Raw genomic sequence first — 26,247 nt, forward strand, 5'->3', positions numbered from 1 at the left:
GAATACCGCCTCATCCTGTCTGAAAGGAGAGGGGAAATGCAGAGTGGAAATTCCCCAAGCAGGACAAAAAGATACTAACATACTGATGTTGGCCATAGAGGCTGGGTAGATCAGGGGAAAATTCACAATAAGATACAAGTATAGGAAAATGAGGGGAAGAGGATGGTTTGGCCACATTCAGGAAGCAAGCTGACCTAGGAAGAGAGGCTCCATGTTTTGACAGAGAAGTCATATAGCTGCAAGGAAAGGATCTTGGATCCCACAGAGGACCCTGTACGCAGCCCAAAGAATGCTCCGGAGTGGTGAGGAAACTCAGGCAGGGAAATGCATGTAGGGATGATTATTTTTATATAGATCTGTGTATTTCTCATGCGATTAAGTAATAATGTGCTAGAATTCTGTGCAAAATGTCTGTGGGTTACTTGCTACACCTACCACGTAGCCCCTTGAAGGCGTAAAGCAGAAGACTCACATCTTCAGGTGGAGTTTGGAAGAGGGCTACTTAGAGCCACAGGTGAGTCAGCACTGCTCCATTTCTGTGAAGAGGTAACATGCGCGGTTGGTGCCCAGGCCATGTGCCAGACAGGCCAATGGAGGAAACAGGGCTGCAGCCTACTGACATGAAGGCAAGTAAGCATCTGGATCTTCTCACAGTAATCTGGTGGGCCACCAAAAAGGGGGACACTGCCTCTCCTCATGGCAGTTAAGTATTTTCGCTGGAAAGTACTTGGAGCCTAAATAAAACAGTTACTCATCTTCTTGTAACTGTTATTCAAGATGTGTTGTTCATGTGCATTCCTATCAGGTGTGCACACGCCACGTGCATAACAGTCGGAAGATTTTTCACCTAGCAGTATCCATAGGATTGGCCTGGGCACCCCTGGAGTAGCGTCTTCATGGCGCCCAATATAGGGCCCAGCCGAGCCAACCTCCCATCAGTTCCTTCTTGCTGGCTACTCCAACAGAGGGATAGGAGAGAGGGTATTGGAATGGACATTAACATCTTGAACAACAGTTACGAGAAGGTGAGTAACCGTTTTTCTTCGAGTGCTTGTTCATGCCAATTCTAGTCAGATGATGACTCATGAGCCCAAGTTCAGGAGACAGGGTCGGAGTTGTCTGCTGATTGGAGTACCGCTCTACCAAAGGCCACAGTCTCTGGCCCTCTGGGTAATTGCATAGTGCACAGTGAAAGCGTGTACGGAGGATCAGGTCACTGCTCTGCATATTTCCTGGGTAGGAACCTGAGCCAAGGAAGTCGTTGAACAGGCCTGCGCCCTGGAGGAGTGCGCAGTGATCGAAGGGGCAGGCACCCCTGCCAGGTTATAGCACTCTCCGATACAGGATGTGATCCAGGACGAAATCTGCTGAGAAGAGACAGAAAGACCTTTCATTCTGTCTACCACAGCGACAAATAACTGGATAGACTTTCAAAATGGCTTCGTTTATCTCAATGCAGAAGGCTAGTGCTCTGCGGACATCCAATGAGCGAAGCCTCTGTTCCTGCCATTTGAGTGAGGCTTCGGATAAAACACAGAGAGGAAGATATTCTGGTTGATGGGAAACTGCAAGACAACTTTTGGAAGGAAAGCTGGATGAGGCCCGAGCTGAACCTTGTCCTTATAGAACACCATGTAAGGAGGCTCGGATGTTAAAGCCTTGAGCTCAGCCATCCTCCTAGCTGAGGTTATCACTACCAGAAACGCCACCTTGTACGGGAGGTAAAGAGATTGGAGCAAGTTGCCAGTGGTTCAAAGGGCAGACCCATCAGTTTGGAAAAGTCCAGATTAAGGCCCTAAACTGGGATCGGCTACCTGCCATGTGCATATAGAATGTCGAGACCTTTCAGGAAACAGCTGACCATAGGGTTGGCGAAGACCAAGCGGCCCTCTGCACCTGGATGGAAGGCAGAATGGCAGTCAAGTGAACCCTTACTGATGACATGGACAGCCCTGCTGCTTGAGATGGAGAACGTAATCCAATATAATCAGAATAGTGGTGAGCATCGGGGAGGAACAATGTGCTGACCAGATTGAAAATCTTCTCCACTTGGCAAGGTAGTTAGCTCTGGTGGTGGGGTTTCCGACTACGAAGGAGGACTTGCCTAACCTGGTCTGAGCAGGAAAGCTCCATCAGGTTCAGCCATGGAGCTTCTACACCATGAGGTGCAGTGACTTGAGGTGCGGGTGCTGGAGACAGCCATGATCCTGAGTTAATAGGTCTGGGAAGAACAGCAAGCTGACTGGAGCGTCCACGGACATTTCCAGGAGTGATGTGTACTATTGTTGGCAGGGCCAGGCTGGAGCTAACAATATCACCAAAGCTTGTTCCCACCGAATCTTGAGGAGTACCTTCTGAACAAGCAGAATGGGTGGAAAGGTGTACAGTAGATGGCCTCCCCACGGGAGCAGAAATGCATCCGTGATGGAGCCGGGGCTGATTCAGGAAGGAGCAAACCTGCTGGCACTTCCTGTTGAGTCATGGGGCAAACAAAACTGGGGAAAGCCCCACCGATGGAAGGTTGAGATCACAACGTCCAAGCATAGGGACCACTTGTGGCCATGGAATGACCTGCTGAGATAGTCCGCCAACTGGTTCTGTGCCCCAGGGAGGTACGATGCTTACAAGTATATCGAATGCCCTACAAAAGTCCCACAGCACGAGGGCTTCCTGGCACAGGAGAGAAGAGTGTGCACCCCCGTTTGTTGATATAAAACATCGCCTTGGTGTTGTCTGTCATAAGTGATGCACATCTCCATGTTAAGTGGGCTCGGAAAGTCAGGTACACCAGGCATACCGCTCTCAGCTGACATGTATGTGTAGCGCAAGTTCTGCCCGAGACTAAAGGCCTTGAGTCCTGATGTCTCCCAGATGTGCTCCCGGCCCAAGGTTGACACATCTATCACTAGTGAAAGACGGCTGTGGGCTGGTGAAGGGGACCCCTGCACATACCACCTGTGAGCCGAGCCACCACAGGAGAGAGAGTCGAGGACAGGACAAGGCAGGGTCACGATCCTGTCCAAGCTGTCCCGGACTGGCCAATACACCAATGCTAGCCATGACTGAAGGGGCCGAAGTCTGAGTCTGGCATGCTACATCACATAGGCACAGGCAGCCATGTGTGCTAGAAGTTTCAGGCAATTCCTTGCTGTGGTGGTGGGGAACTGCCCAAGACCCTGAATGATGTAGCTGAGGGCCTGAAACCTTCCTTCCAGGAGGTATGCCCTGGCTTGTGTCGAGTCCAGCACTGCCCCCATAAGCGCTATCCTCTGAACTGGGGACAGCATTGATTTCACCTTGTCCAGAAGAAGGCCCAGCTCGTCGAACGTCGCTCTTATGAAGTCGACTTGTGCCTCCTCTTGAAACCTGGAGCGGCCCTTGATGAGCCAGACATCAAGGTATGGGAAAACTTGTACCTGCCACCTGTGCAGGAACGTGTACATAACACTTGAAGTGCCACTGACAGACCAAACAGGAGGACTGTGAACTGGTAGTGATTGTTGCTCACCACAAACCAGAAGTATTTTCTGTGGGTTGGAGTTATTGCTATATGAAAGTATGCGTCTTTAAAATCGAGGACAGCACACCAATCCCCTGGATCCAAGGAAGGGATGATGGAGGCCCAGGAGACCATATGGAACTTGAGTTTCTTCATGAACTTGTTGAGTTCGCATAGATCTACAATGGGCCTTAGCCTGCCTTTGGCTTTCGGTATTAGGAAATACCAGGAATAGAAGCCCTTGCCTCAGCTCCTGAAGAACATCTTTCACTGTTCCCAGCGAGAGGAACGAGTGCACCTCCTGTATAAAGAGTTGCTCATGAGAAGGGTCCCTGAAGAGAGACGGGGAAGGGGAGTGGAAGGGCAGGAGGGTAGAGAATTGGAGAGAATATCCCCTTTCTACTGTACGTAGAACAATGTAATATGGGCCCAGGCAGGATAGAAAGGGGACAATCGTGACGAGAAGGTAAGGCAGGGTGGATCCAGTTCCGGAGCAGGTGTGCCATCTCGTGCACATCTTCAAAAGGCTTGTTTCTGGCCGAGGAAGGCTTGGTCTGGCCAGAGCTCTGGTCCGAGGATAGGTACAGCCTCTTCCTGCTACTCTGTTCCTCCTCCTGGATGGATATAAGCTGTTCAGGAAGGACAGGAAGGGCAGAAAAGGTGGGGGAGTTGCACTGTATGTAAGAGAGCAGTATGACTGCTCAGAGCTCAAGAATGAAACTGCAGAAAAACCTGAGAGTCTCTGGATTAAGTTTAGAAGTGTGAGCAACAAGGGTGATGTTGTGGTGGCAGTCTACTATAGACCACCAGACCAGGGGGATGAGGTGAACGAGGCTTTCTTCCGGCAACTCGCAGAAGTTACTAGATCGCAGGCCCTGGTTCTCATGGGAGACTTCAATCACCCTGATATCTGCTGGGGGAGCAATACAGCGGTGCTCAGGCAATCCAGAAAGTTTTTGGAAAACGTAGGGGACAATTTCCTGGTGCAAGTGCTGGAGGAACCAACTAGGGGCAGAGCTCTTCTTGACCTGCTGCTCACAAACCAGGAAGAATTAGTAGGGGAAGCAAAAGTGGATGGGAATCTGGGAGGCAGTGACCATGAAATGGTCGAGTTCAGGATCTTAACACAAGGAAGAAAGGAGAGCAGCAGAATACAGACCCTAGACTTCAGAAAAGCAGACTTTTACTCCCTCAGGGAACTGATGGGCAAGATCCCGTGGGAGAATAACATGAGGGGGAAAGGAGTCCAGGAGAGCTGGCTGTGTTTTAAAGAATCCTTATTGAAGTTACAGGGACAAACCATCCCGATGTGTAGAAAGAATAGTAAACATGGCAGGCGACCAGCTTGGCTTAACAGTGAAATCCTGAAAGTTTACAAGAAGTGGAAGATTGGACAAATGACCAGGGATGAGTATAAAAATATTGCTCAGGCTTGCAGGAGTGAAATCAGGAAGGCCAAATCACACCTGGAGTTGCAGCTAGCAAGAGATGTTAAGAGTAACAAGAAGGGTTTCTTCAGGTATGTTAGCAACAAGAAGAAAGTAAAGGAACGTGTGGGCCCCTTACTGAATGAGGGAGGCAACCTAGTGACAGAGGATGTGGAAAAAGCTAATGTACTCAATGCTTTTTTTGCCTCTGTCTTCACGAACAAGGTCAGCTCCCAGACTGCTGCACTGGGGACTAGAGGGGATGCCATTTTAGATTTGGTTTTGGTGAGTAGTGAGGACCTCATAGAAGAAATGGTTGTAGGGGATAATCTTGGCTCAAGTGATCATGAGCTAATTCAGTTCAAACTGAACGGAAGGATTAACAAAAATAAATCTGCAACTAGGGTTTTTGATTTCAAAAGGGCTGACTTTCAAAAATTAAGGAAATTAGTTAGGGAAGTGGATTGGACTGAAGAATTTATGGATCTAAAGGTAGAGGCGGCCTGGGATTATTTTAAATCAAAGCTACAGAAGCTATCGGAAGCCTGCATCCCAAGAAAGGGGAAAAAATTCATAGGCAGGAGTTGTAGACCAAGCATCTCAGAGAGGTGATTAGGAAAAAGCAGAAAGCATACAGGGAGTGGAAGAAAGGAGGGATCAGCAAGGAAAGCTACCTTATTGAGGTCAGAACATATAGGGATAAAGTGAGACAAGCTAAAAAAGTCAAGTAGAGTTGGGCCTTGCAAAGGGAATTAAAACCAATAGTAAAAGGTTCTATAGTCATATAAATAAGAAAACAAAGAAAGAAGAAGTGGGACCGCTAAACACTGAGGATGGAGTGAAGGTCAAGGCATGGCCCAATATCTAAACAAATACTTTGCCTCAGTCTTTAATAAGACTAAAGAGGATCTTAGGGATAATGGTAGCATGACAAATGGGAATGAGGATATGGAGGTAGACATCACCATATCTGAGGTAGAAGCGAAACTCAAACAGCTTAATGGGACTAAATCAGGGGGCCCAGATAATCTTCATCCAAGAATATTAAAGGAATTGGCACATGAAATTGCAAGCCCATTAGCAAGAATTTTTAATGAATCTGTAAACTCAGGGGTTGTACCATATGATTGGAGAATTGCTAACATAGCTCCTATTTTTAAGAAAGGGAAAAAAAGTGATCCGGGTAATTATAGGCCTGTTAGTTTGACATCTGTAGTATGCAAGGTCTTGGAAAAAATTTTGAAGGAGAAGGTAGTTAAGGACATTGAAGTCAATGGGAAATGAGACAAAATACAACATGGTTTTACAAAAGGTAGCTCATGCCAAACCAACTTGATCTCCTTCTTTGAGAAGGTAACAGATTTTTTTAGACAAAGGAAACGCAGTGGATCTAATTTACCTAGATTTTAGTAAGGCATTTGATACCGTGGAAATGGGAAATTAGTTAAATTGGATAAGATGGGGATCAATAGGAAAATTGAAAGGTGGATAAGGAATTGGTTAAAAGGGAGATTACAACGGGTCCTACTGAAAGGTGAACTGTCAGGCTGGAGGGAGGTTACCAGTGGAGTTCCTCAAGGATCGGTTTTGGGACCAATCTTATTTAATCTTTTTATTACTGACCTCGGCACAAAAAGTGGGAGTGTGCTAATTAAGTTTGCGGATATACAAAGCTGGGAGGTATTGCCAATTTAGAGAAGGACAGGGATACCCTACAGGAGGATCTGGATGACCTTGTAAACTGGAGTAATAGTAATAGGATGAAATTTAATAGTGAGAAGTGTAAGGTCATGCATTTAGGGATTAATAACAAGAATTTTAGTTATAAGCTGGGGACGCATCAATTAGAAGTAACGGAGGAGGAGAAGGGCCTTGGAGTACTGGTTGATCATTGGCGGCTCATAGTCATCCTATGTGATATGGCTGTGAAAAAAGCTAATGCAGTCTTGGGATGCATCAGGAGAGGTATTTCCAGTAGGGATAAGGAGGTTTTAGTACTGTTATACAAGGCACTGGTGAGACCTCACCTGGAATACTGTGTGCAGTTCTGGTCTCCCATGTTTAAGAAGGATGAATTCAAACTGGAACTGGTACAGAGAAGGGCTACTAGGATGATCCGAGGAATGGAAAACTTGTCTTACGAAAGGAGACTCAGGGAGCTTGGCTTGTTTCGCCTAACTAAAAGAAGGCTGAGGGGAGATATGATTGCTCTCTATAAATATATCAGAGGGATAAATACCGGAGAGGGAGAGGAATTATTTAAGCTCAGTACCAATGTGGACACAAGAACAAATGGATATAAACTGGCCACTAGGAAATTTAGACTAGAAGTTAGATGAAGGTTTTTAACCGTCAGAGGAGTGAAGTTTTTGAATAGCCTTCCAAGGGAAGCAGTGGGGGCAAAAGATCTATCTGGCTTTAAGATTAAACTCGGTAAGTTTATGGAGGAGCTGGTATGATGGGATAACATGGTTTTGGTAATTAAATATTCATGGTAAATAGGCCCAATGGCCTGTGATGGGCTATTAGATGGGGTGAGATCCGAGTTACCCAGGAAAGAATTTTCTGTAGTATCTGGCTGGTGAATCTTGCCCATATGCTCAGGGTTTAGCTGATCACCATATTTGGGGTCGGGAAGGAATTTTCCTCCATGGCAGATTGGAAGAGGCCCTGGAGGTTTTTCGCCTTCCTCTGTAGCATGGGGCACGGGGTCACTTGCTGGAGGATTCTCTGCTCCTTGAAGTCTTTAAACTACGATTTGAGGACTTCAATAGCACAGATATAGGTGTGAGGGTTTTTTCTGGTAGGAGCGGTAGGTGAAATTCTGTGGCCTGCGTTGTGCAGGTGGTCAGACTAGATGATCATAATGGTCCCTTCTGACCTAAATATCTATGAATCTAGGACCAGCCCTCTGTGGAGAAAGAAGTGGTTCGGGACTATTTAGAAAAGCTGGACAAGCACAAGTCCATGGGGCCGGATGCGTTACATCCGAGAGTGCTAAAGGAGCTGGCGGATGTGATTGCAGAGCCATTGGCCATTATCTTTGAAAACTCATGGTGATCGGGGGAGGTCCCAGATGACTGGAAAAAGGCTAATGTAGTGCCCATCTTTGAAAAAGGGGAGGAGGAGGATCCTGGGAACTACAGGCCAGAGAGGCTACAGCCTCACCTCAGTCCCTGGAAAATCATGGAGCAGGTCCTCAAGGAATCAATTCTGAAGCACTTAGAGGAGAGGAAAGTGATCAGGAACAGTCAGCATGGATTCACCAAGGGCAAGTCATGCCTGACTAATCTAATTGCCTTCTATGATGAGATAACTGGCTCTGTGGATGAAGGGAAAGCAGTGGACGTGCTGTTCCTTGACTTTAGCAAAGCTTTTGACACGGTCTCCCACAGTATTCTTGCCAGCAAGTTAAAGAAGCATGGGCTGGATGAATGGACTATAAGGTGGATAGAAAGCTGGCTAGACTGTCGGGCTCAACGGGTAGTGATCAATGGCTCCATGTCTAGTTGGCAGCTGGTATCAAGTGGAGTGCCCCAGGGGTCGTTCCTGGGGCCGCTTTTGTTCAATATCTTCATAAATGATCTGGAGGATAGTGTGGATTACACCCTCAGCAAGTTTGCAGATGAGACTAAACTGGGAGGAGTGGTAGATACCCTGGAGGGGTAAGGATAGGATACAGAGGGACCTAGACAAATCAGAGGATTGGGCCAAAAGAAATCGGATGAGGTTCAATAAGGACAAGTCCAGAGTCCTGCACTTAGGATGGAAGAATGCAATGCACCGCTACAGACTAGGGACCGAATGGCTTGGCAGCAGTTCTGCAGAAAAGGACCTAGGGGGTTACAGTGGTCGAGAAGCTGGATATGAGTCAAGAGTGTACCCTTGTTGCCAAGAAGGCCAATGGCATTTTGGGATGTACAAGTAGGGGCATTGCCAGCACATCAAGGGACGTGATCGTTCTCCTCTATTTGACATTGGTCAGGCCTCATCTGGAGTGCTGTGTCCAGTTTTGGGCCCCACACTACAAGAAGGATGTGGAAAAATTGGAAAGAGTCCAGGGGAGGGCAACAAAAATGATTAGGGGACTGGAACACATGACTTATGAGGAGAGGCTGAGGGAACTGGGGAGGCTTGACAAGGTCAGGCTTGACAAAGCCCTGGCTGGGATGATTTAGTTGGGATTGGTCCTGCTCTGGGCAGGGGGTTGGACTAGATGGCCTCCAGAGGTCCCTTCCAACTCTGTTATTCTATGATTCTATGTTTAAGTCTTCAGAAGAGAAGAATGAGGGGGGATTTGATAGCTGCTTTCAACTACCTGAAAGAGGGTTCCAAAGAAGATGGCTCTAGACTGTTCAGTGGTAGCAGATGACAGAACAAGGAGTAATGGTCTCAAGTTGCAGTGGGGGAGATTTAGGTTGGATATTTGTGAAAAACTTTTTCACATGAGGGTGGTGAAACACTGGAATGCGTTACCTAGGGAGGTGGTGGAATCTCCTTCCCTAGAAGTTTTTAAGGTCAGGCTTGACAAAGCCCTGGCTGGGATGATTTAGTCGGGGATCGGTCCTGCTTTGAGCAGGGGGTTGGACTAGATGACCTCCTGAGGTTCCTTCCAACCCTGATATTCTATGATTCCTCCAGGAACCGTCCTGTGAATTTTGCTGGTAAAACTGCAGAGGAGGTTGAAGCCTGAAATGCCTGTGCTGTATATGCCTAGGGACTTGAGGGTGGCCCTCAAGCCTTTTAAACTGTGCAGTTTCCTGTCTGTCTTTTCAAAGATTAAGGCCTGACCTTCAAAGGGTAGGTTTTAAATGGTCTGTTGGACTTCACGAGGTAGTCCAGAGGCCTGGAGTCAAGAGGACCTTCTCATGGCCACTGCTGCAGCCATGGTTTGGGTGGCCGCAGCATCAAGAGCAGCCTGCAAGGAGGCCCTAGCAATGAGTTTGCCTTCCTCCAGACCAAGGCATTAAATTCAGAGCAGGAGTCTGGTGGTAGTAGTTCAGCAAATTTGGCCATCGCGCCACAGTACCTACTAATGATGGCCTGTTGGTCTGCAATGTGGAGCTGCAAACCACTGGTGGAGTAGATTTTCCTCCCAAACAAGTCCACCTTTTTCATCTCCTGATTTTTAGGGGATGATCCCTGAAGCCCCTGGTGCTCCCTTTGGTTTGCAGCATCCACCACCACCGAGTCGGGTGGAGGATGAGTACAGAGATGCTCGTATCCCTTTGAGGGGAGGAAAAAGCATCTTATTTCTCTTAACTGTACGGGGCAAAGAGGCCGGTGTCTGCCACCAAGTTTTCGTGGTCTCATTTATAGTTTTGATGAATGGCAGCGCAATACGCAAGGGCCCAGAGGGGACAAGGATGTCCACCATGGGATCAGCATCCTCTACCAGTTCCTCTGCCTAGATCCCCAGGTTCTGGGCTACCCTGCGCAACAACGGTTGCGGAACCCTTCAATCCTCTAAGGCCAGGGCCACTGAAGTGCTCGCAACGGCCTCATATGGGGAGGACGAGAGAACTGGCACGTGACGTTGGTCACTGCCCTCAGCACCAAGAAGGTCAATGTTGTTCGTGGGGCTGGTGTGCCGATGGTGCCGAGACGGTTGCCAGTGCCGAGGTCAGAGCAGCATGCGGAGGCATCGGCATCTTAGCCGGAGATAGTCTCGGTGCCAGGTGCTGCGAGGCGATGAAGGATGTAGACATGACTGACGCAGACCTAGATCTTGACACCTGGCTCTGACTCTGGGCCTCACGAGAAGCCCGGGGAGTCCAGAAGGCCACTGAGCTGGTGGTTGCCATTGAGGTGGCCACGATGCTGGATGGAGCTGGCAGTGCCACCTAGATCTAGACCACCTGCTGCTAGACTTATCTGAATGATAGGACTCTGTCTCGGATTCTGAGGTCTCCAAAAAAGAAGACCACGGAGGAGCAGTACTGGGTGGTACCAGTGAGTGGTGCCAGACCTCTGGGGACTCGTGCAGTTCCCCCACATAGACAGCTGGGGAGTCACATGCTAGAGATGGAGAGCAGAGTGACATCGCTGGCTTGCCCCTAGATGGAATAGGTGGCCAGGTTACCACCGGTGCCTCATTCCTCCTTGGAGAAGGCGGTGCCATCAGGCGAATAAGGTCCTATGCTGCCTAACATCCTGGAGGCTGCACTGCAAGCTAGACTCCAAGTTGGAATCTACAGAGCCACTTCAACAATGTCAGCCCTGTCTTCACCTACAGGTTAACAATAGGTGAACCTTGTCCCCAAGTCCCTTTGAATTGTTCCCCTGGAATATCCAGCCCTTGACACTGGCTACTCACAGATATTCCAGCTTCTCTGCCCTCAAAGGAGTGGTGGGCAAATTTTCACAGGAAGAGCAAAAAGCACATGCCTGATGCCCTACTAAATTTCAACCCCTTGCTGCAAATAATGGAGGTGTCAGTTTCTCAATAAAGAACTTAAAAAAAAAAAAAAAAAAAAAAAGACGGACAAATAATGTAGTTTTCCCTAACCTCACTCTTGGAAACTGTCAAACCACTTTTTCTGACCACTTTCAACAACCACTATGAGAAGCCTTACGCATACACCTAGAACAGAAAATTTCAGTGCAAACTAGTGTAAGTTTGGCAAAGTTATAAGCAACTGAAGATAGGTTCTTTGATGGAAAGCGTCTAGCAACCTTAGCTATGGGTATCACATTTTGCAGTGTGTTATATTTTTACTTCTCCATATAATTTCTAAAGTATAAGACTGCATATAAGTGCCACATAATAATTTTGAGAAATTTTCCAGTTAAATTCACTCTGATAGCTCTCCTTAAAATTTGTCATGGTGAATTAATTTAAATCAAAAAGATTTAAGTGACCCATTTTAATTATGATTTAAATGAGCATGCAGGAAATGTTAATTTAAATAACCAATTTTAATCACATTTTGCATTTGTACTTTTTAATTATTTTCCTAAAGTAAAGCTGATTCTCACTGGTTGGTAACCATTATAACATGTTGATTTTCAACTACATATATGCTTTACACTAAATTTGGTGTATCTCTATAATAATCAGGAGAATTCATTAGATATCTATACACATTTAAGCAATTTTACAGCTCACCATACCTTTATTCAGATTCTTAATTTTTACATTTTATTATGTTAGAAAATTGAGAATGACAAATTCCTTATTTACTTTATTAACCGTTGGGGTCTTTTTACTTGTGATTTGTGTCAAATGATTATGATTGACAGAAGTTCAAATTCAATTAAAAATGCACAAAAGCAGCATTTTCAGATTGTTAACTAGTAAAATAAAAGTACCTTAAATGTCCTGGATACATAAGAAATAGAGTTTATCAAAACATATTTTTGCATTTAAAAAACCTGATATATTAAACAAAGGAAGTAATATCTGCACTGATTGTTTCGGATCACCATGTTCAAGATTTTAGAATGAGTAGATCTCTTCCTCTCAAGACTAGTTTTTATTGATAGATTGGAAAAGAACAAGCTTTTTCAACTCCTATTGGTTTCTTAACTTTGAATGAATTAGTCATTGAACTGAACTAGTTAAATAAATTGAAGATAATATTTTCTCTGCACCTGCAGACAAGGTTACTGCTATCAAAAGCAGATTTAGCATGTCAACAAACTCTGGGTCCAGGTTCTTAACCAGTGACTTCCACCACCCCAGTGGTGTGACTTTCTTTAAAATTAGGCCAAAAACATGTACTGCTTAATATTTCCTGTATATATTTTAATGGATTGTAGTAAATTTACGCCGTAATATAGGTTGTCCTATTTGTTAAAAATTAAACCTATGTTTAATGTAATTTAAAAGATCAGATTTAAATAAGAATGTTAAATCAATTTTTATCCAGCTTGATATTCATGAACTGAAAAGGATAAATCTGACATACATATGGTATATGCAGTTATAGAAAAGAACCTAAATCAAAGCCACTGAAAAGGTGTCCTTTCTTTGTTAATGTGCTGGGGATATAGTTAAAGTGAGATTAAATATAGGACACCTTGGTAATGGCTGAATCATTTATTTAGTTTACATTCAAATTATATGATTTTATGGGGCTTTTTTAATACTTACATTTTCTACAGCAAAATAGAAATTAACAAAATCTTCAGTACTCATACACAGTCCCTGTAACAGCATACCTGAAACCACCTAATTCCACAAAATGTTTCATTTCCAAAGTAACTATGCTGCAACAATCTGCAAAAAAGAGGTCTACAAGCACTTTATATCTGAGGCTTCATTGTACAACCATTAACTAATCCACACTATACCTATGAGAGACAGAACTATTATTTTAAAAGTTTGAAAACATCAGTAAATGGGACATAGTTAACCTGAATCCTAGTCAATTCTTTAAAAAGGTTAGCAGTAGTTCAGATACTCTATTCACCTCAAACTTCTTGCCAAGGTTTGTGGTTTTACAACTACATTTTCCTATTTTGGGACTGAGTGATATGCAGGCGTCACCCTGTATCTATTCATGGATGGCTCGGAGGACTTCACATCAGTGGTTTTCAAACTTTTTCCATTAGTGACCCCTTTCACATAGCAAGTCTCAAAGTGTGATCCCTCTTATAAACTAAGGGGGTAATTTAATTGAGCCTTGGGGCTGCCAGCTCCACACAGCTGACAGCTAGTGACCACAATGTAATCACCTTGCAACCCCCTGAGGGGTCACAACCCCCCCGTTTGAGAACCCCTGCTTTACATGCTAGCCACTGTGAGTGAGCAAAGCCTAGAGGGGTTGCTGTTCTGACAGGTAAGCAGTGTAAAGGACATCTTAGGCTGGAGGGCTAAGGAAACACAGCAGTCCAGTAGTTCAGGTTGCGCCCTGCCAAATGTCACAACAGTGAATAAGTTTCAGAGTAGCAGCCGTGTTAGTCTGTATCCGCAAAAAGAAAAGGAGTACTTGTGGCACCTTAGAGACTAACAAATTTATTCGAGCATAAGCTTCCGTGAGCTACAGCTCACTTTTTTATTAGTCTCTAACAGTGAATAAGTTTGGATTGTGTAATATTTATGCCTTGGCCTAGTCTTGCCTGACAGAATGGCAAGACCACATTCATTTCTTTCACACACACTTGTTTAGATAATGCTCACAGCTGACAGGGAAAAAAGTGAAGTTATTTATTGTACTGGAAGAAACAAGAGGAAGTTAATCAGTACAATCGCACACAAAATGTCATGCTAAAAGCTTCTATATTGGGAAAAACAGGAGTAAGATGACATGAAAACAGACAGCAAAAGTTATAGAAAGTGAAGCTTGTGCATGTGTATTGTATGGGTTATGTAATACAACTCAATGTTGGTTGGAGGGCAATTAATGAACGTGCAATATGAAAAACTATAAAAACCCAAGTGAACAAGAGCCCAAGTCAGAGAAATACTGTACTGGAAACTGAAGAAATGAGACTGAAGGACCAGACCAGCGACCAAGACAACCATCATGAAGTGCAGGAGAGCTTCCCAGTACCTTGGAAATCATAACTTGGGTCCCTACCTCTTCCGTCTTATCTGTCTATTGTCTGGCATATGTGTATGTTCAGAAAATATGAATAAATCTGTCTGAACATTTATAAATAAAGGTGAAAATTGACTGAGCTGTGGATTTGGATAAATTTCCCACCTTACAGGTTCACCCTATCTATGAATGGAAACGAAAAACTATTTCAGTTAACACAGGAAAGAGAGGTACTCTACAGCCTCTCTCTGAAGAGAGATCTTGAAGCACGAAGTGTTCTCATGAAATACTGGATCCTGATTCTTAGGAAGCCAGCCATTTCTGCAACAGACTGGATCTTGGGGGGGGGGGGGGGGGAAATGTACTTTATTAAACAGAAAAGACAACTATTATAAGTTTAGACCCAGGTTCATGTTTTAGGATTGTTTCATATTTAATCATTCGTTTCCATCACTCACTCTTGTTTCTAGTAGAATCTCTATCCTCTCTTATATAAACCTTATTTTGTTCTATTATAAATGTTGCACATCATACAGAAGGAGTTTAAGGTACAACTTGGGCACACTGCTCCTTTGGGGGCAGAGGAGCTGGAATTTCTGTGAGTAGCCAGTGTCAAAGGCTGGATATTCAAGGGGAACGATTCAAAAGGACTTGGGGACAAGGGTTAACCTATTGTTAACCTGCAGGTGAAGACAGGGCTGACATTGCTCAGAAGAAAGTGCTTGAGTGGCCAACAGACCAGTGATATTCAGCAGCAGACACCTAGCCAGGCAGTCAAGACTCCCTCACGTGGGAGACATGGGATGACAAGGTGACTCTTAATGCTGGGTGCCCTAAAAGCCATCACAATGGTCATGGGAAAATTGACCAAACATCGGTCAGAACTGGCGTCATGGACAGATAGGACCACCATCAGAGAAAAGAGAAGATAAGTTAGAATGGTCACATTTGTGAAGGAGCAGATTTTTTGACATAGATCCTTCTAGGGAAACAGTGACTGTTGGACTACACAAGCACTGCCTTACAATACCAGGAATTCAAAGCATACTGTAGTCCCCAAATGCCTTGGGATTCCTTCCTTTCTGAGGCTAGCTGTGGGTGACTAGACACTTTTGCTCTGGGGCTAGAAGAGCTTCTGGTTTTCGACCAAACATCTACGAGTTTCTTCTTGTAATTTAGACTTTAAACTACTTATCTAAGTAATTTGTTTTAGCTAAGGAATTTTAAATAGTTTCTGCACAGCTTAATTTCCCAAGTGCTTTGGTTCAAAACATCACATCCAATCCAAGAAATACAGAGAATGAGCCTGGGTTTAAGTAGTGCATTTCACCCCTCTCTGTCTGCAGAGTCTGACTAATATCTGCTGCCCAATATGCCTTGGGAATGGCCATTTATCAGAATGTTGTTCAGTGTGCCAGGCCATTATACATAAAGTCTGAAAGGATAGCCACACTTTGCTCCATGTCTTCCAAAGGCTTGCTTCAATGGACTGCCCGTCTCATTGCCATCACAGCTGCCATCTGGTGTTCATTTATACAGAACTGTTCTCTCGATCTGGCACACTAATCTGAGATTTGCTTTGAGAGAACAGTTCTGCAATTCTTATTTCACTTTAACACTTCAGCCCAACATCCTGGAGGCTGCACTGCAAGCTAGACTCCAAGTTGGAATCTACAGAGCCACTTCAAAAGATAAAAAGTTACTTACCAGTAATTTTAGTTCTTTCAAAGTACAGTTTATACACATTCATGTTACCTGCTCATCTTTTCTGCTTCCTCAAACTTCTAATCTCTCTTTAGGGGAAGGAGCTGTGCTAGTTGGGAACCACACAACTTTCTTACAATTTTGGTTACAAACATTTGATATATAAGGAGGTATTTGTGTAGACCCAATGAGTACTGCTTTTCCAGAAGGTTATCAAAACTCAAGTGTTGCCAGAGGTACTACCCCAGAAGTGTGATTAAACAGAGGCAGAATTCTCAGTCACTTAGTTGCACATAATATTTCTTTTTGTAGCCCTACTCAAAATTTCTAAGGCTGATACTGATGTGGAGTTCTCAAAAAAATACTGATTGATTTTTCTTCTACCTGACAGAGTAAGAACTGAAAAATCTTGCTGAAATGACAGACTGCATTTTCATCACCACTAGAAAAAAATCATTAGAAAATAAATATTGGAGCATATTTACCTATTTTGCTGCACTGTACAGCTCAACCCTGCCAGTTACTGCAACTTTTACCAAAGCAAACTTTTTGAAACTTAAACTGATCAAGAACTACCCAAGGTCTTCAATAAGTCAAGGTAGACTCAGTATTTGTGATTAACAGTAGAATGTGAATTGCTAAAAAGACTTTAGACAATCTGATCAATGAATCTGTATATACAAAAGTCAGAGATAATCTACGATGAATTTAGAGCTGCTCTGTTCGGTTCAACATCTTAATCAATTATTTACATAATGGCATAGAGAGTACACTTATAAAGTTTGCGGACAATACCAAGCTAGGGTGGGGAGGGGTTGCAAGTGCTTTGGAGGATAGGATTATAATTCAAAATGATCTGGACAAACTGAAAAAAACAGTCTGAAGTAAACAGGATGAAATTCAATAAGGACAAACGCAAAGTACTCCACCTGAGAAGGAACAATCAGCTGCACACAAACAAAATTGAAAGTGACTCCGCAAAAAGTATGGTACTTCTTCGAGGTAAAGGGATCTGGGGGTCATAGTGGACCACAAGCTAAATAGGAGTCAACAGTGTAACACTGTTGCCCAAAAAAAAAAGCAGCAGGGAGACATGAGAACAGTTTTCAAGTACATAAAAAGTTGTTACAAAGAGGAGGGAGAAAAATTGTTCTTAACCTCTGAGGATAGGACAAGAAGCAACGGGCTTAAATTGCAACAAGGGAGGTTTAGGTTGGATATTATGAAAAACTTCCTGTCAGGGTGATTAAGCACTGGAATAAATTGCCTAGGGAGATTGTGGAATCTCCATCACTGGAGATTTTTAAGAGCAGGTTAGACAAACACCTGTCAGGGATGGTCTAGATAATACTTGGTCCTGCCATGAGTGCAGGGGACCAGACTAGATGACCTCTTGAGGTCTGTTCCAGTCCTATGATTCTATGAATCCTGTATATTAACCTCGTTATTTAGACATTTTCTGTGTCACTATATTGATTTAACACAACAGGAGAGTCTGAAAAAAAAACAGGCAAGAAGGGAAGGAATGACTTAAGAAAAATCACATTTTTACAACCCTCATATGTTTGCAGAGGAACAATGCCATGATTATAACTTTGAAGATTTTGCCCCCTCTGCAGCTAATCCACAAAATTCCTGTAAACACAGGACATGAAAGACTTCTGGCAGGTTAAAGGAACTTTCCCAACAGAATTGGGTAATTATCAGGGGGAGGGGCTAGAGAGACAGGATGGGATGCCTGAAGAAGTTAGGCCTGCCAAGATTACAGTCAGAGGATGGTAAGCCTTTAGGTAAATTAGGCATGGGTGTTGACTGTTTTAAAATCCTCTTTTCTAAACACTTTGTTTTTATTGGTTTTAAGAAGTCTGATCACCATATGCTTCTGGTCAGACTCCTGAGAGGAAGAACCACAAGTGTATGAAGTCAGTCAGACCTGCTCGGTAAGAACAGTTGATACACAGAATATTGTAGCCCTGGGTCTACTTTAAGAGTGGGAGAGTTGTGGAATTCCATCCCAGGATAGGTAAAAGTACAAGTCACCTGAGGGGATGCACTCAAGAAAGGCACAGAGATGCTGTTAGCCCTGTAATCATGACATACCCCTTACTTTAAAAGAAAAGGAGTACTTGTGGCACCTTAGAGATTAACCAATTTATTAGAGCATAAGCTTTCGTGAGCTACAGCTCACTTCATCAGATGCATATCGTGGAAACTGCAGCAGACTTTATATATACACAGAGAATATGAACCAATACCTCCTCCCACCCCACTGTCCTGCTGGTAATAGCTTATCTAAAGTGATCATCAGGTGGGCCATTTCCAGCACAAATCCAGGTTTTCTCACCCTCCACCCCCCCCCACACAAATTCACTCTCCTGCTGGTGATAGCCCATCCAAAGTGACAACTCTTTACACAATGTGCATGACAATCAAGTTGGGCTATTTCCTGCACAAATCCAGGTTCTCTCACATCCCCCCACCCCCATACACACACAAACTCACTCTCCTGCTGGTAATAGCTCATCCAAACTGACCACTCTTCAAGTTTAAATCCAAGTTTTAGAACAACGCTTCCTCAGCTCTCGTCCCCTAAAGCCCCTACTCTACTTGCGCTATATTGATGACATCTTCATCATCTGGACCCATGGAAAAGAAGCCCTTGAGGAATTCCACCATGATTTCAACAATTTCCATCCCACCACCAACCTCAGCCTGGTCCAGTCCACACAAGAGATCCACTTCCTGGACACTACAGTGCTAATAAACAATGGTCACATAAACACCACCCTATACCGGAAACCTACTGACCGCTATTCCTACCTGCATGCCTCCAGCTTTCACCCTGACCACACCACACGATCCATTGTCTACAGCCGAGCTCTGCGATACAACCGCATTTGCGCCAACCCCTCAGACAGAGACAAACACCTACAAGATCTCTGTCAAGCTTTCTTACAACTACAATACCCACCTGCAGAAGTAAAGAAACAGATTGATAGAGCCAGAAGAGTTCCCAGAAGTTACCTACTACAGGACAGGCCTAACAAAGAAAATAACAGAACGCCACTAGCCGTCACCTTCAGCCCCCAACTAAAACCCCTCCAACGCATTATTAAGGATCTACAACCTATCCTAAAGGATGACCCAACACTCTCACAAATCTTGGGAGACAGGCCAGTCCTTGCCTACAGACAGCCCCGCAACCTGAAGCAAATACTCACCAACAACCACATACCACACAACAGAACCACTAACCCAGGAACTTATCCTTGCAACAAAGCCCATTGCCAACTGTGCCCACATATCTATTCAGGGGACACCATCACAGGGCCTAATAACATCAGCCACACTATCAGAGGCTCGTTCACCTGCACATCCACCAATGTGATATATGCCATCATGTGCCAGCAATGCCCCTCTGCCATGTACATTGGTCAAACTGGACAGTCTCTACGTAAAAGAATAAATGGACACAAATCAGATGTCAAGAATTATAACATTCATAAACCAGTCGGAGAACACTTCAATCTCTCTGGTCACGCAATCACAGACATGAAGGTCGCTATCTTAAAACAAAAAAACTTCAAATCCAGACTCCAGCGAGAAACTGCTGAATTGGAATTCATTTGCAAATTGGATACTATTAATTTAGGCTTAAATAGAGACTGGGAGTGGCTAAGTCATTATGCAAGGTAACCTGTTTCCTCTTGTTTTTTCCTACCCCCCCCCAGATGTTCTGGTTTAACTTGGATTTAAACTTGAAGAGTGGTCAGTTTGGATGAGCTATTACCAGCAGGAGAGTGAGTTTGTGTGTGTATGGGGGTGGGGGGGATGTGAGAAAACCTGGATTTGTGCAGGAAATAGCCCAACTTGATTGTCATGCACATTGTGTAAAGAGTTGTCACTTTGGATGGGCTATCACCAGCAGGAGAGTGAATTTGTGTGGGGGGGTGGAGGGTGAGAAAACCTGGATTTGTGCTGGAAATGGCCCACCTGATGATCACTTTAGATAAGCTATTACCAACAGGACAGTGGGGTGGGAGGAGGTATTGGTTCATATTCTCTGTGTATATATAAAGTCTGCTGCAGTTTCCACGATATGCATCTGATGAAGTGAGCTGTAGCTCACGAAAGCTTATGCTCTAATAAATTGGTTAGTCTCTAAGGTGCCACAAGTACTCCTTTTCTTTTTGCGAATACAGACTAACACGGCTGTTACTCTGAAACCCTTACTTTAAGTTGCTGTAAATGTTATTTACAATTGTTTGAGACCATGACATGTTTGTTTATAGGGTGACCAGATTTTCAAGGTAAACAGTAACACCTATGGAGGTAAAGGGTTTGATGGGTGAAGAAAGGAGGAGAAAGACTATTCTATTCTCTATATTTTAATCTTTCTTCCCTCTCCACCCCCTCCCACTTCCCTCACTTTTTCTTCTCCCTACATCCTTGCTGCACTCTGCTCTACATTTCCGCTCTAGATACCTCATGATATCTCTCCCTAACACACACAGTACGCTCATTCTCTTTATCCTAACTCTCAGGCTTTGGTCCCTTGTTCCCATCCCCACAATTCCCTGCCACAATCCAGTTTTCACCTATGGTGTAGGGAGAGTGAGCAGAATGTGGACATCTATCATCAGCCTGGATCAGTAGCCAGCTACATACAGACATGGTGCAGATCAGCTGCAAATAAGCTTGCTACTTCACCAGTGTCAACATACATCTGATTATAGTTTGGGAGGGGGTGATGGGGAAGTAAAGCAAGTTGGTGTGGGGCACTTAGCCAGGAGATTTAATTAAATGTAGGGGGTAAAATATTACTGTACAACAAATTAAGTGGAGGTCCATGTACATGTAAGCTCAGTGTGTGATCAATTTCACCAATTTAGCTGGCTAGCAGCTACTTCTGGTAGCCAATCTGCTGGGATTTACATAAATCAGGACAGAACTCTCTTCTGTAATACTAACAGGAATATTAGGACAGTCCCTGAAATTAGAGAGACTTCTGATTTTTCAGGGAAACATCATTACCTTATTTATAAAATCAGAGATTACACTGTTCACTCATATAAATACATAGTGGCACATGATCACAAAAGTCATGTAAAATTTTGGGTGCAGGGTAAGAGTCTATAATTATATATACATATTATGCATGGTAATAATTGGGGCATCACAGGTTCTACTCCAACTGTGAGTTTAATAGCTGGAAAGTAGGTAAAGGTTCATAAATTGTCCCAATTACCTGTTATATAAAATTGTTTAAGAATAAATGCAAAAGACTGTCTACTAAAGCCAACCAAGGACTGTGTTAAGATCACTTCCGGTAAACAAGAGGAGTATGGAACCAGAAATCAACAGACCCAATTTGGTGCTGAAAAAATTAAGCCTATTTGGTGGACAAAATAATAAGAGGATGGGCTATTCCACTCAACATCCCATTTTTGAGGTCCCTAAGAAGAGACTTTGCTGGGGGGAGGGGGGGGAGCTACTAATGGAAAATTTTTGTTGTGAAACTCAGACCTTGGCATACCAACGGGAACCATCACTGCTCCCCCTTTTTATCCCTCCACTATCTTCCTCCTGTCCTCCTTGTATATTTCAACTTTTCTACTCAATTCTAAAACAAACTGCACTGCATAGCACCAGCATGAAAAGACAAGGCAGCCCACCTAGGTTTGTCCAGCCTTAGAAGAAGCAGTGAAGGAGAGGAACCTGAAAAGGCCAGCCAAATTACATTCCTGACCAGGCAGGTAAGCCAGCATCCAGAGCAACAGCTGTTGTGGCCAACCTGCCAGCCCAAAGCATCCATCCATAACTGTATCCTAAAAACAGCAAAAGCAGCTATATTTCCCCCACCTTTTACTATCCTCTCTTCATTTCTTGTGTGTCCCACTGTTTTGTCAAAAGCAGAAAAGTGCGGCTGGCCCATGTGACTGTCCCGGGGTCAGCCACACAGGCTGCTGCAGAAGTCACAGAATCCATGACTTCCACGACCTCAGTGACAGACACGGAGCCTGAGTCATAGTGACTGCACCCTTCTTTCTAATGATAAATGAAATATAAGACTAGACTATATTTAGGAGATATCTTTTCTCGTGACTTTAAAAAAAACACCAATAATTGTTGGATTAACACCACTTATCTTTGTCTAATTAAAACAAAATCCCTCTATTTAGTAGGAGAACACTGTTTCTTAATTACAAATATTCTAATCTGGGGTTTCATCACATATAAATACGGCACAAAAACACTTCACTGGAAGGAAGACACTGGAGAAGGAGACAGTCTGGGTTAATTTTAAAAGTAGGTTTTTGCTTTGTTTATAATGTCATCTCCACCTGGAGATCTATGAAGGTATAATATAGTATAATCCTGATTGCCACCCTACGTGCCAAAGGTATCTGCATTTCAGTAGTGAAGCTGTATGAATATTTGGCCCAATGCTGCTCCCATTTAAGTCAAAAGTAAAACCTCTACTGACATTTATAAAATGCTTTGTACATCCTGAAGGTTCCCAACACCTACCTCTTAACCACTTTTGCCTCTTTACTTTTTTCATGTCACCCGCTACATTTGAAACAGCCTCCCACTCTATCTTTCCCTTGCTCATTCAAATTCTTCAAAAAAACTACTTCTTGCCCTAAGCCTTCCTGTGCTGATTGCCTGAGTGATACTTGTGAAAGACTGGTAATATCCTGAACAAACCTTATGGAATTAAGATAAACTTTACTGAATTAAGTTAAACTTTATTCAATTAGGGTTAAGACCTTTGGGGTACATTGTATTAAGAATGTAATTGTGTATTATTGTGGCTTTGTATGGACTTCCATTAGTAAGGATGGGGAATGCCAATGTACTACTTCTGTTATCAACCCTTTGAAGCCACCCATCTGGAGAGATATGCACTAGCTCAGGGGTTCTCAAACTAGGGGTTGGGACCCCTCAGGGGGTCACAAGGTTATTACAGGGGGGGGTGGGGGTCACAAGCTGTCAGACTCCACTCCAAACCCCGCTTTGCCTCCAGCATTTATAATGGTGTTATGTATATAAAAAAAGAGTTCTTAATTTATGGGGGGGGGGAGGGAGGGGGGAGGTTGCACTCAGAGGCTTGCTATGTGAAAGGGGTCACCAGTACAAAAGTTTGAGAATCACTGCACTAGCTCAAAATGGATTCTCCAAGGACCAACAGACAAAGAAAGGATTTTTGAACAAACAGTCTTGTTTTAAACTAGCTCAGGGCCTTCTTCTTGATCCAGCAAACAGACAGATCCTCTGGTCCACAGATTACCCCACTCCTTAGGTTAAGAGTGGAAGGACTGGGCCTGCTGAGGCCTCCAAAGGCTGGATGTTTGTTCTGAGCTGAAGCTGTAATGAACATGTAACCTGTGGTAACTTATAACTATAGCAATTACACCTGTTAACCATCTCTGAAGAGAAAGCAAGTTGTTATCCTCAGGTAACCTGTCTGGGCTGGGAACAACATAATGAAGGCAGAGAACTGTGCAGCTTGGAAATACCACGATCAGAAGGGGAGGTGGGGGTCTCCACCCACAAAGAAAATGGCTGAGGAGCTAGAAGCCTCAGAGTGGGTGCCCTTAACTTGACCAATGAGAGGAAATACAGATGCAACTGCCCAGAGCTGTCACAATATCTTACAGTACGTGGGATAACAGTCAGGGTGCATCTGTTTGGGTTAGATAATTGGCTCTTCTTGAGAGGGGAAACCCTCTGGGTGGTTTTAAAGGGGAATGCAAATTACTACTTAGCATTAATAGCTACTTCCTTTTCAAAATCCCCTTATAAATATTTATCTTAACACCATGCTATGAATTGTAGAGAAGGCTTATCCCCATTTTATAGATGGGAAAAATTGAGTCAGAAGTTAAAATGGTTTCCACTGCAGCCTTGGATAAGTTATTATTCAAGACAGGATTAGAACATGGGAGTTTCTGGTTACCAGTCCTTTGCACAATCTTGACATATAATACTAATTAATATTAGATCTTTACAATATGCTGTATACAATTACAGCTGTGTAATTATTATTAGGGATGTGCTTAGTAAAACACTATGCCAGTTATTAATTTGCCAAACAGCAATAATAGGTTTATATTTATAAAGAACTGTATACAGACCCAGCACTCCTGAAAACAGGTAACTTTCTGCAAATTGTCATGCGTGTTCCCATCACCACGAATCTGTAGAACAGATTTCTATTTCATAGACTGCTACACATATTTCCAGTAACATATCACTGTTATGATTGTTTTGTGAAGCACCATCTACATTACTATTGCTATTTAAAAATAGCAGCACTTTACAAAACACAGTCTTACCTATATTGCCAGTGCTACACAGTACAAATAATAGAACTGTTTTGCAAGATCCCATGTATTTTCCCAGCACTTGGAGTGAGAGATGTGCACACTTTAAGTGTTATGTAAAGCATATCAACAATAATAGGCTTCCCTTTAAGCAGCGTAGTGTCTAATGCTGTAGTAATAGGTCTGACATAAATAGTTGTGTATAGGTTGTCACACTATATAGATTTGTGATTACAGAAGTACTGTGCATGTTTCCAGGGCTACAGGAATAGCTATTAGGTTTGTGAAGCATCTTCTACGTTTCCAGAGCTCTACAAATCATAACACAAAGTGAGATATATGTAGTGCGGGGCTGTGCGCATCTCCACTATCACAGAGACTGTAACTGGGTCTGCGCGAAGCCTCAGGTGCGTTTCTGCTGCTATAGACATTGTCAATTACTCCCGGCCCGGGGGATACCATACCTTCCAAGCCAGCAGCAGCACGTTCATGATGGCCAGCAGCGGGCAGGGCCCGTTCTCGTTCTGGGTGATGATCGGCGTGTTCTCCTCCTTCCAGCGGACCCACTTGATGTGATAGACCGACTGGCCGGGAAAGCGCTCCTTAGAGGCCGACAAGAGCTGAGCCGCCGCCGTGGGCCCGTCCCCTCCGGGGGTCGGGGCCTTGCCCTCTGCTGCCGCCACCGCCTCCTCGGCATCACTATTGAGCTCGGAGCTGCTCGGGCAGCAGGAGTGCAGGTTGGAGAAGGACTCCAGGGAGTCCAAGCTCCGCGACTCCTCCTCTGGGGGGCTGGGGTCGCCGCTGCTGCCGGCCTCCCCGGGGCCGCTCACCAAGGCAGGAGCCGCCTCAAGGCTCTCAGTCACGGCTGGCTCCGCGCAGTCCGCAGCGGACCGGCGGCTCTCACCGGCCAGCACGGGAGACCCCAGCGAGGCAGGAGAGTCCCTCCCGGGGCCCGCGGCAGGCGGGGGAAGAAGTGGAGGGGACGGACCCCACTGCCCGCCGCCCTCCTCAGCAGTCACAGGTCCATCCCTGCTGCTACCCCCCGCCTCTTTCTCCACCGACCCCTCCAGGATGATTCGGCCCGCAGCGCCCCCGCCGCCCCTCTTCAGCACGCCCGGGGGCGGCGGGGGCTGCGCCAAGCTCTCCATGGCCGGACCGCCGCCCGCCCGCCCGCCTAGCTCTCTACTGGCTCCGCAGAGGCTGTTCCTTCGCCAGCAGCGCCCTGGACGCCATGACAGCGGCAACGGCTCCGCCCCGCGGCGCCACCCCTGGGACGTGTGGGTGGAAGGGGAGCCGCTTCAGATCGCCGCTGGGGTGGGGAGCGCGCGCGAGAAGTAGGAGAGGCGCGGCCTAGAGGCTCGATTTGAGCCTGGGCAGGGGGCGGAGCGAGGAGCTGGGTGTACGTTAGCGACGCGAGCCCGAGGAAGCGAAGGGCGCGAGAAGCAGGGCACGCAGCGCCGACGGGTTTCAGTCCGACGGGGCGTGGCGAAGGACTGCGCGCGGCCCAGCGGCGCGAGCCCGAGGGAACAGGTGGGGAGGGCGCTAAGAGGCGAGCGCGTGCTTGGCAGTTTCGGATTGGTAATTGCAATGTCCAGTTGGACATTCACCATGTAATCGTGTGCGTGGCTCGTGCCTTCAGGATACGGGTAGGGCAGGCACCTGTTTCCTAAGCCAAAAAACAACAGCAAAGCCGACTCCCTATTCCCAAGCAATACTCAATTTGCTGACTTAATTTGTGGTTCCCCATTTTATCATACAGGCTGAAAGCGTTTGTGTGTCTTTGAAGATTCACATTTTCCTTT

At 44.9% G+C, this 26,247-nt stretch overlaps 1 protein-coding gene across 8 annotated transcripts in view; it reads right to left on the minus strand.

Moving 5' to 3' along the window:
- MINDY2 (MINDY lysine 48 deubiquitinase 2) overlaps positions 1 to 25,891 on the minus strand; it is a 117,465-nt gene extending 91,574 nt beyond the window's left edge. For 7 of the 8 annotated variants that reach the window (XR_012153985.1, XR_012153984.1, XR_012153986.1 and 4 more), the window contains exon 1: positions 24,910 to 25,886. Coding sequence is in view for 3 of the 8 variants with exons in the window: in XM_073303749.1 (XP_073159850.1) it covers positions 24,910 to 25,593 (684 nt within the window). In the remaining 5 variants the exon portion in view is untranslated. Of the gene's footprint in view, positions 1 to 24,909 lie in introns of all 8 variants that reach the window. The other variant, XM_073303748.1, reaches the window with a different exon arrangement.
- Between the last annotated feature and the right edge of the window lie 356 nt (positions 25,892 to 26,247).

The sequence above is a fragment of the Lepidochelys kempii genome, chromosome 10 (genome assembly GCF_965140265.1).
Source record: "Lepidochelys kempii isolate rLepKem1 chromosome 10, rLepKem1.hap2, whole genome shotgun sequence".
NCBI lineage: Eukaryota > Metazoa > Chordata > Testudines > Cheloniidae > Lepidochelys > Lepidochelys kempii.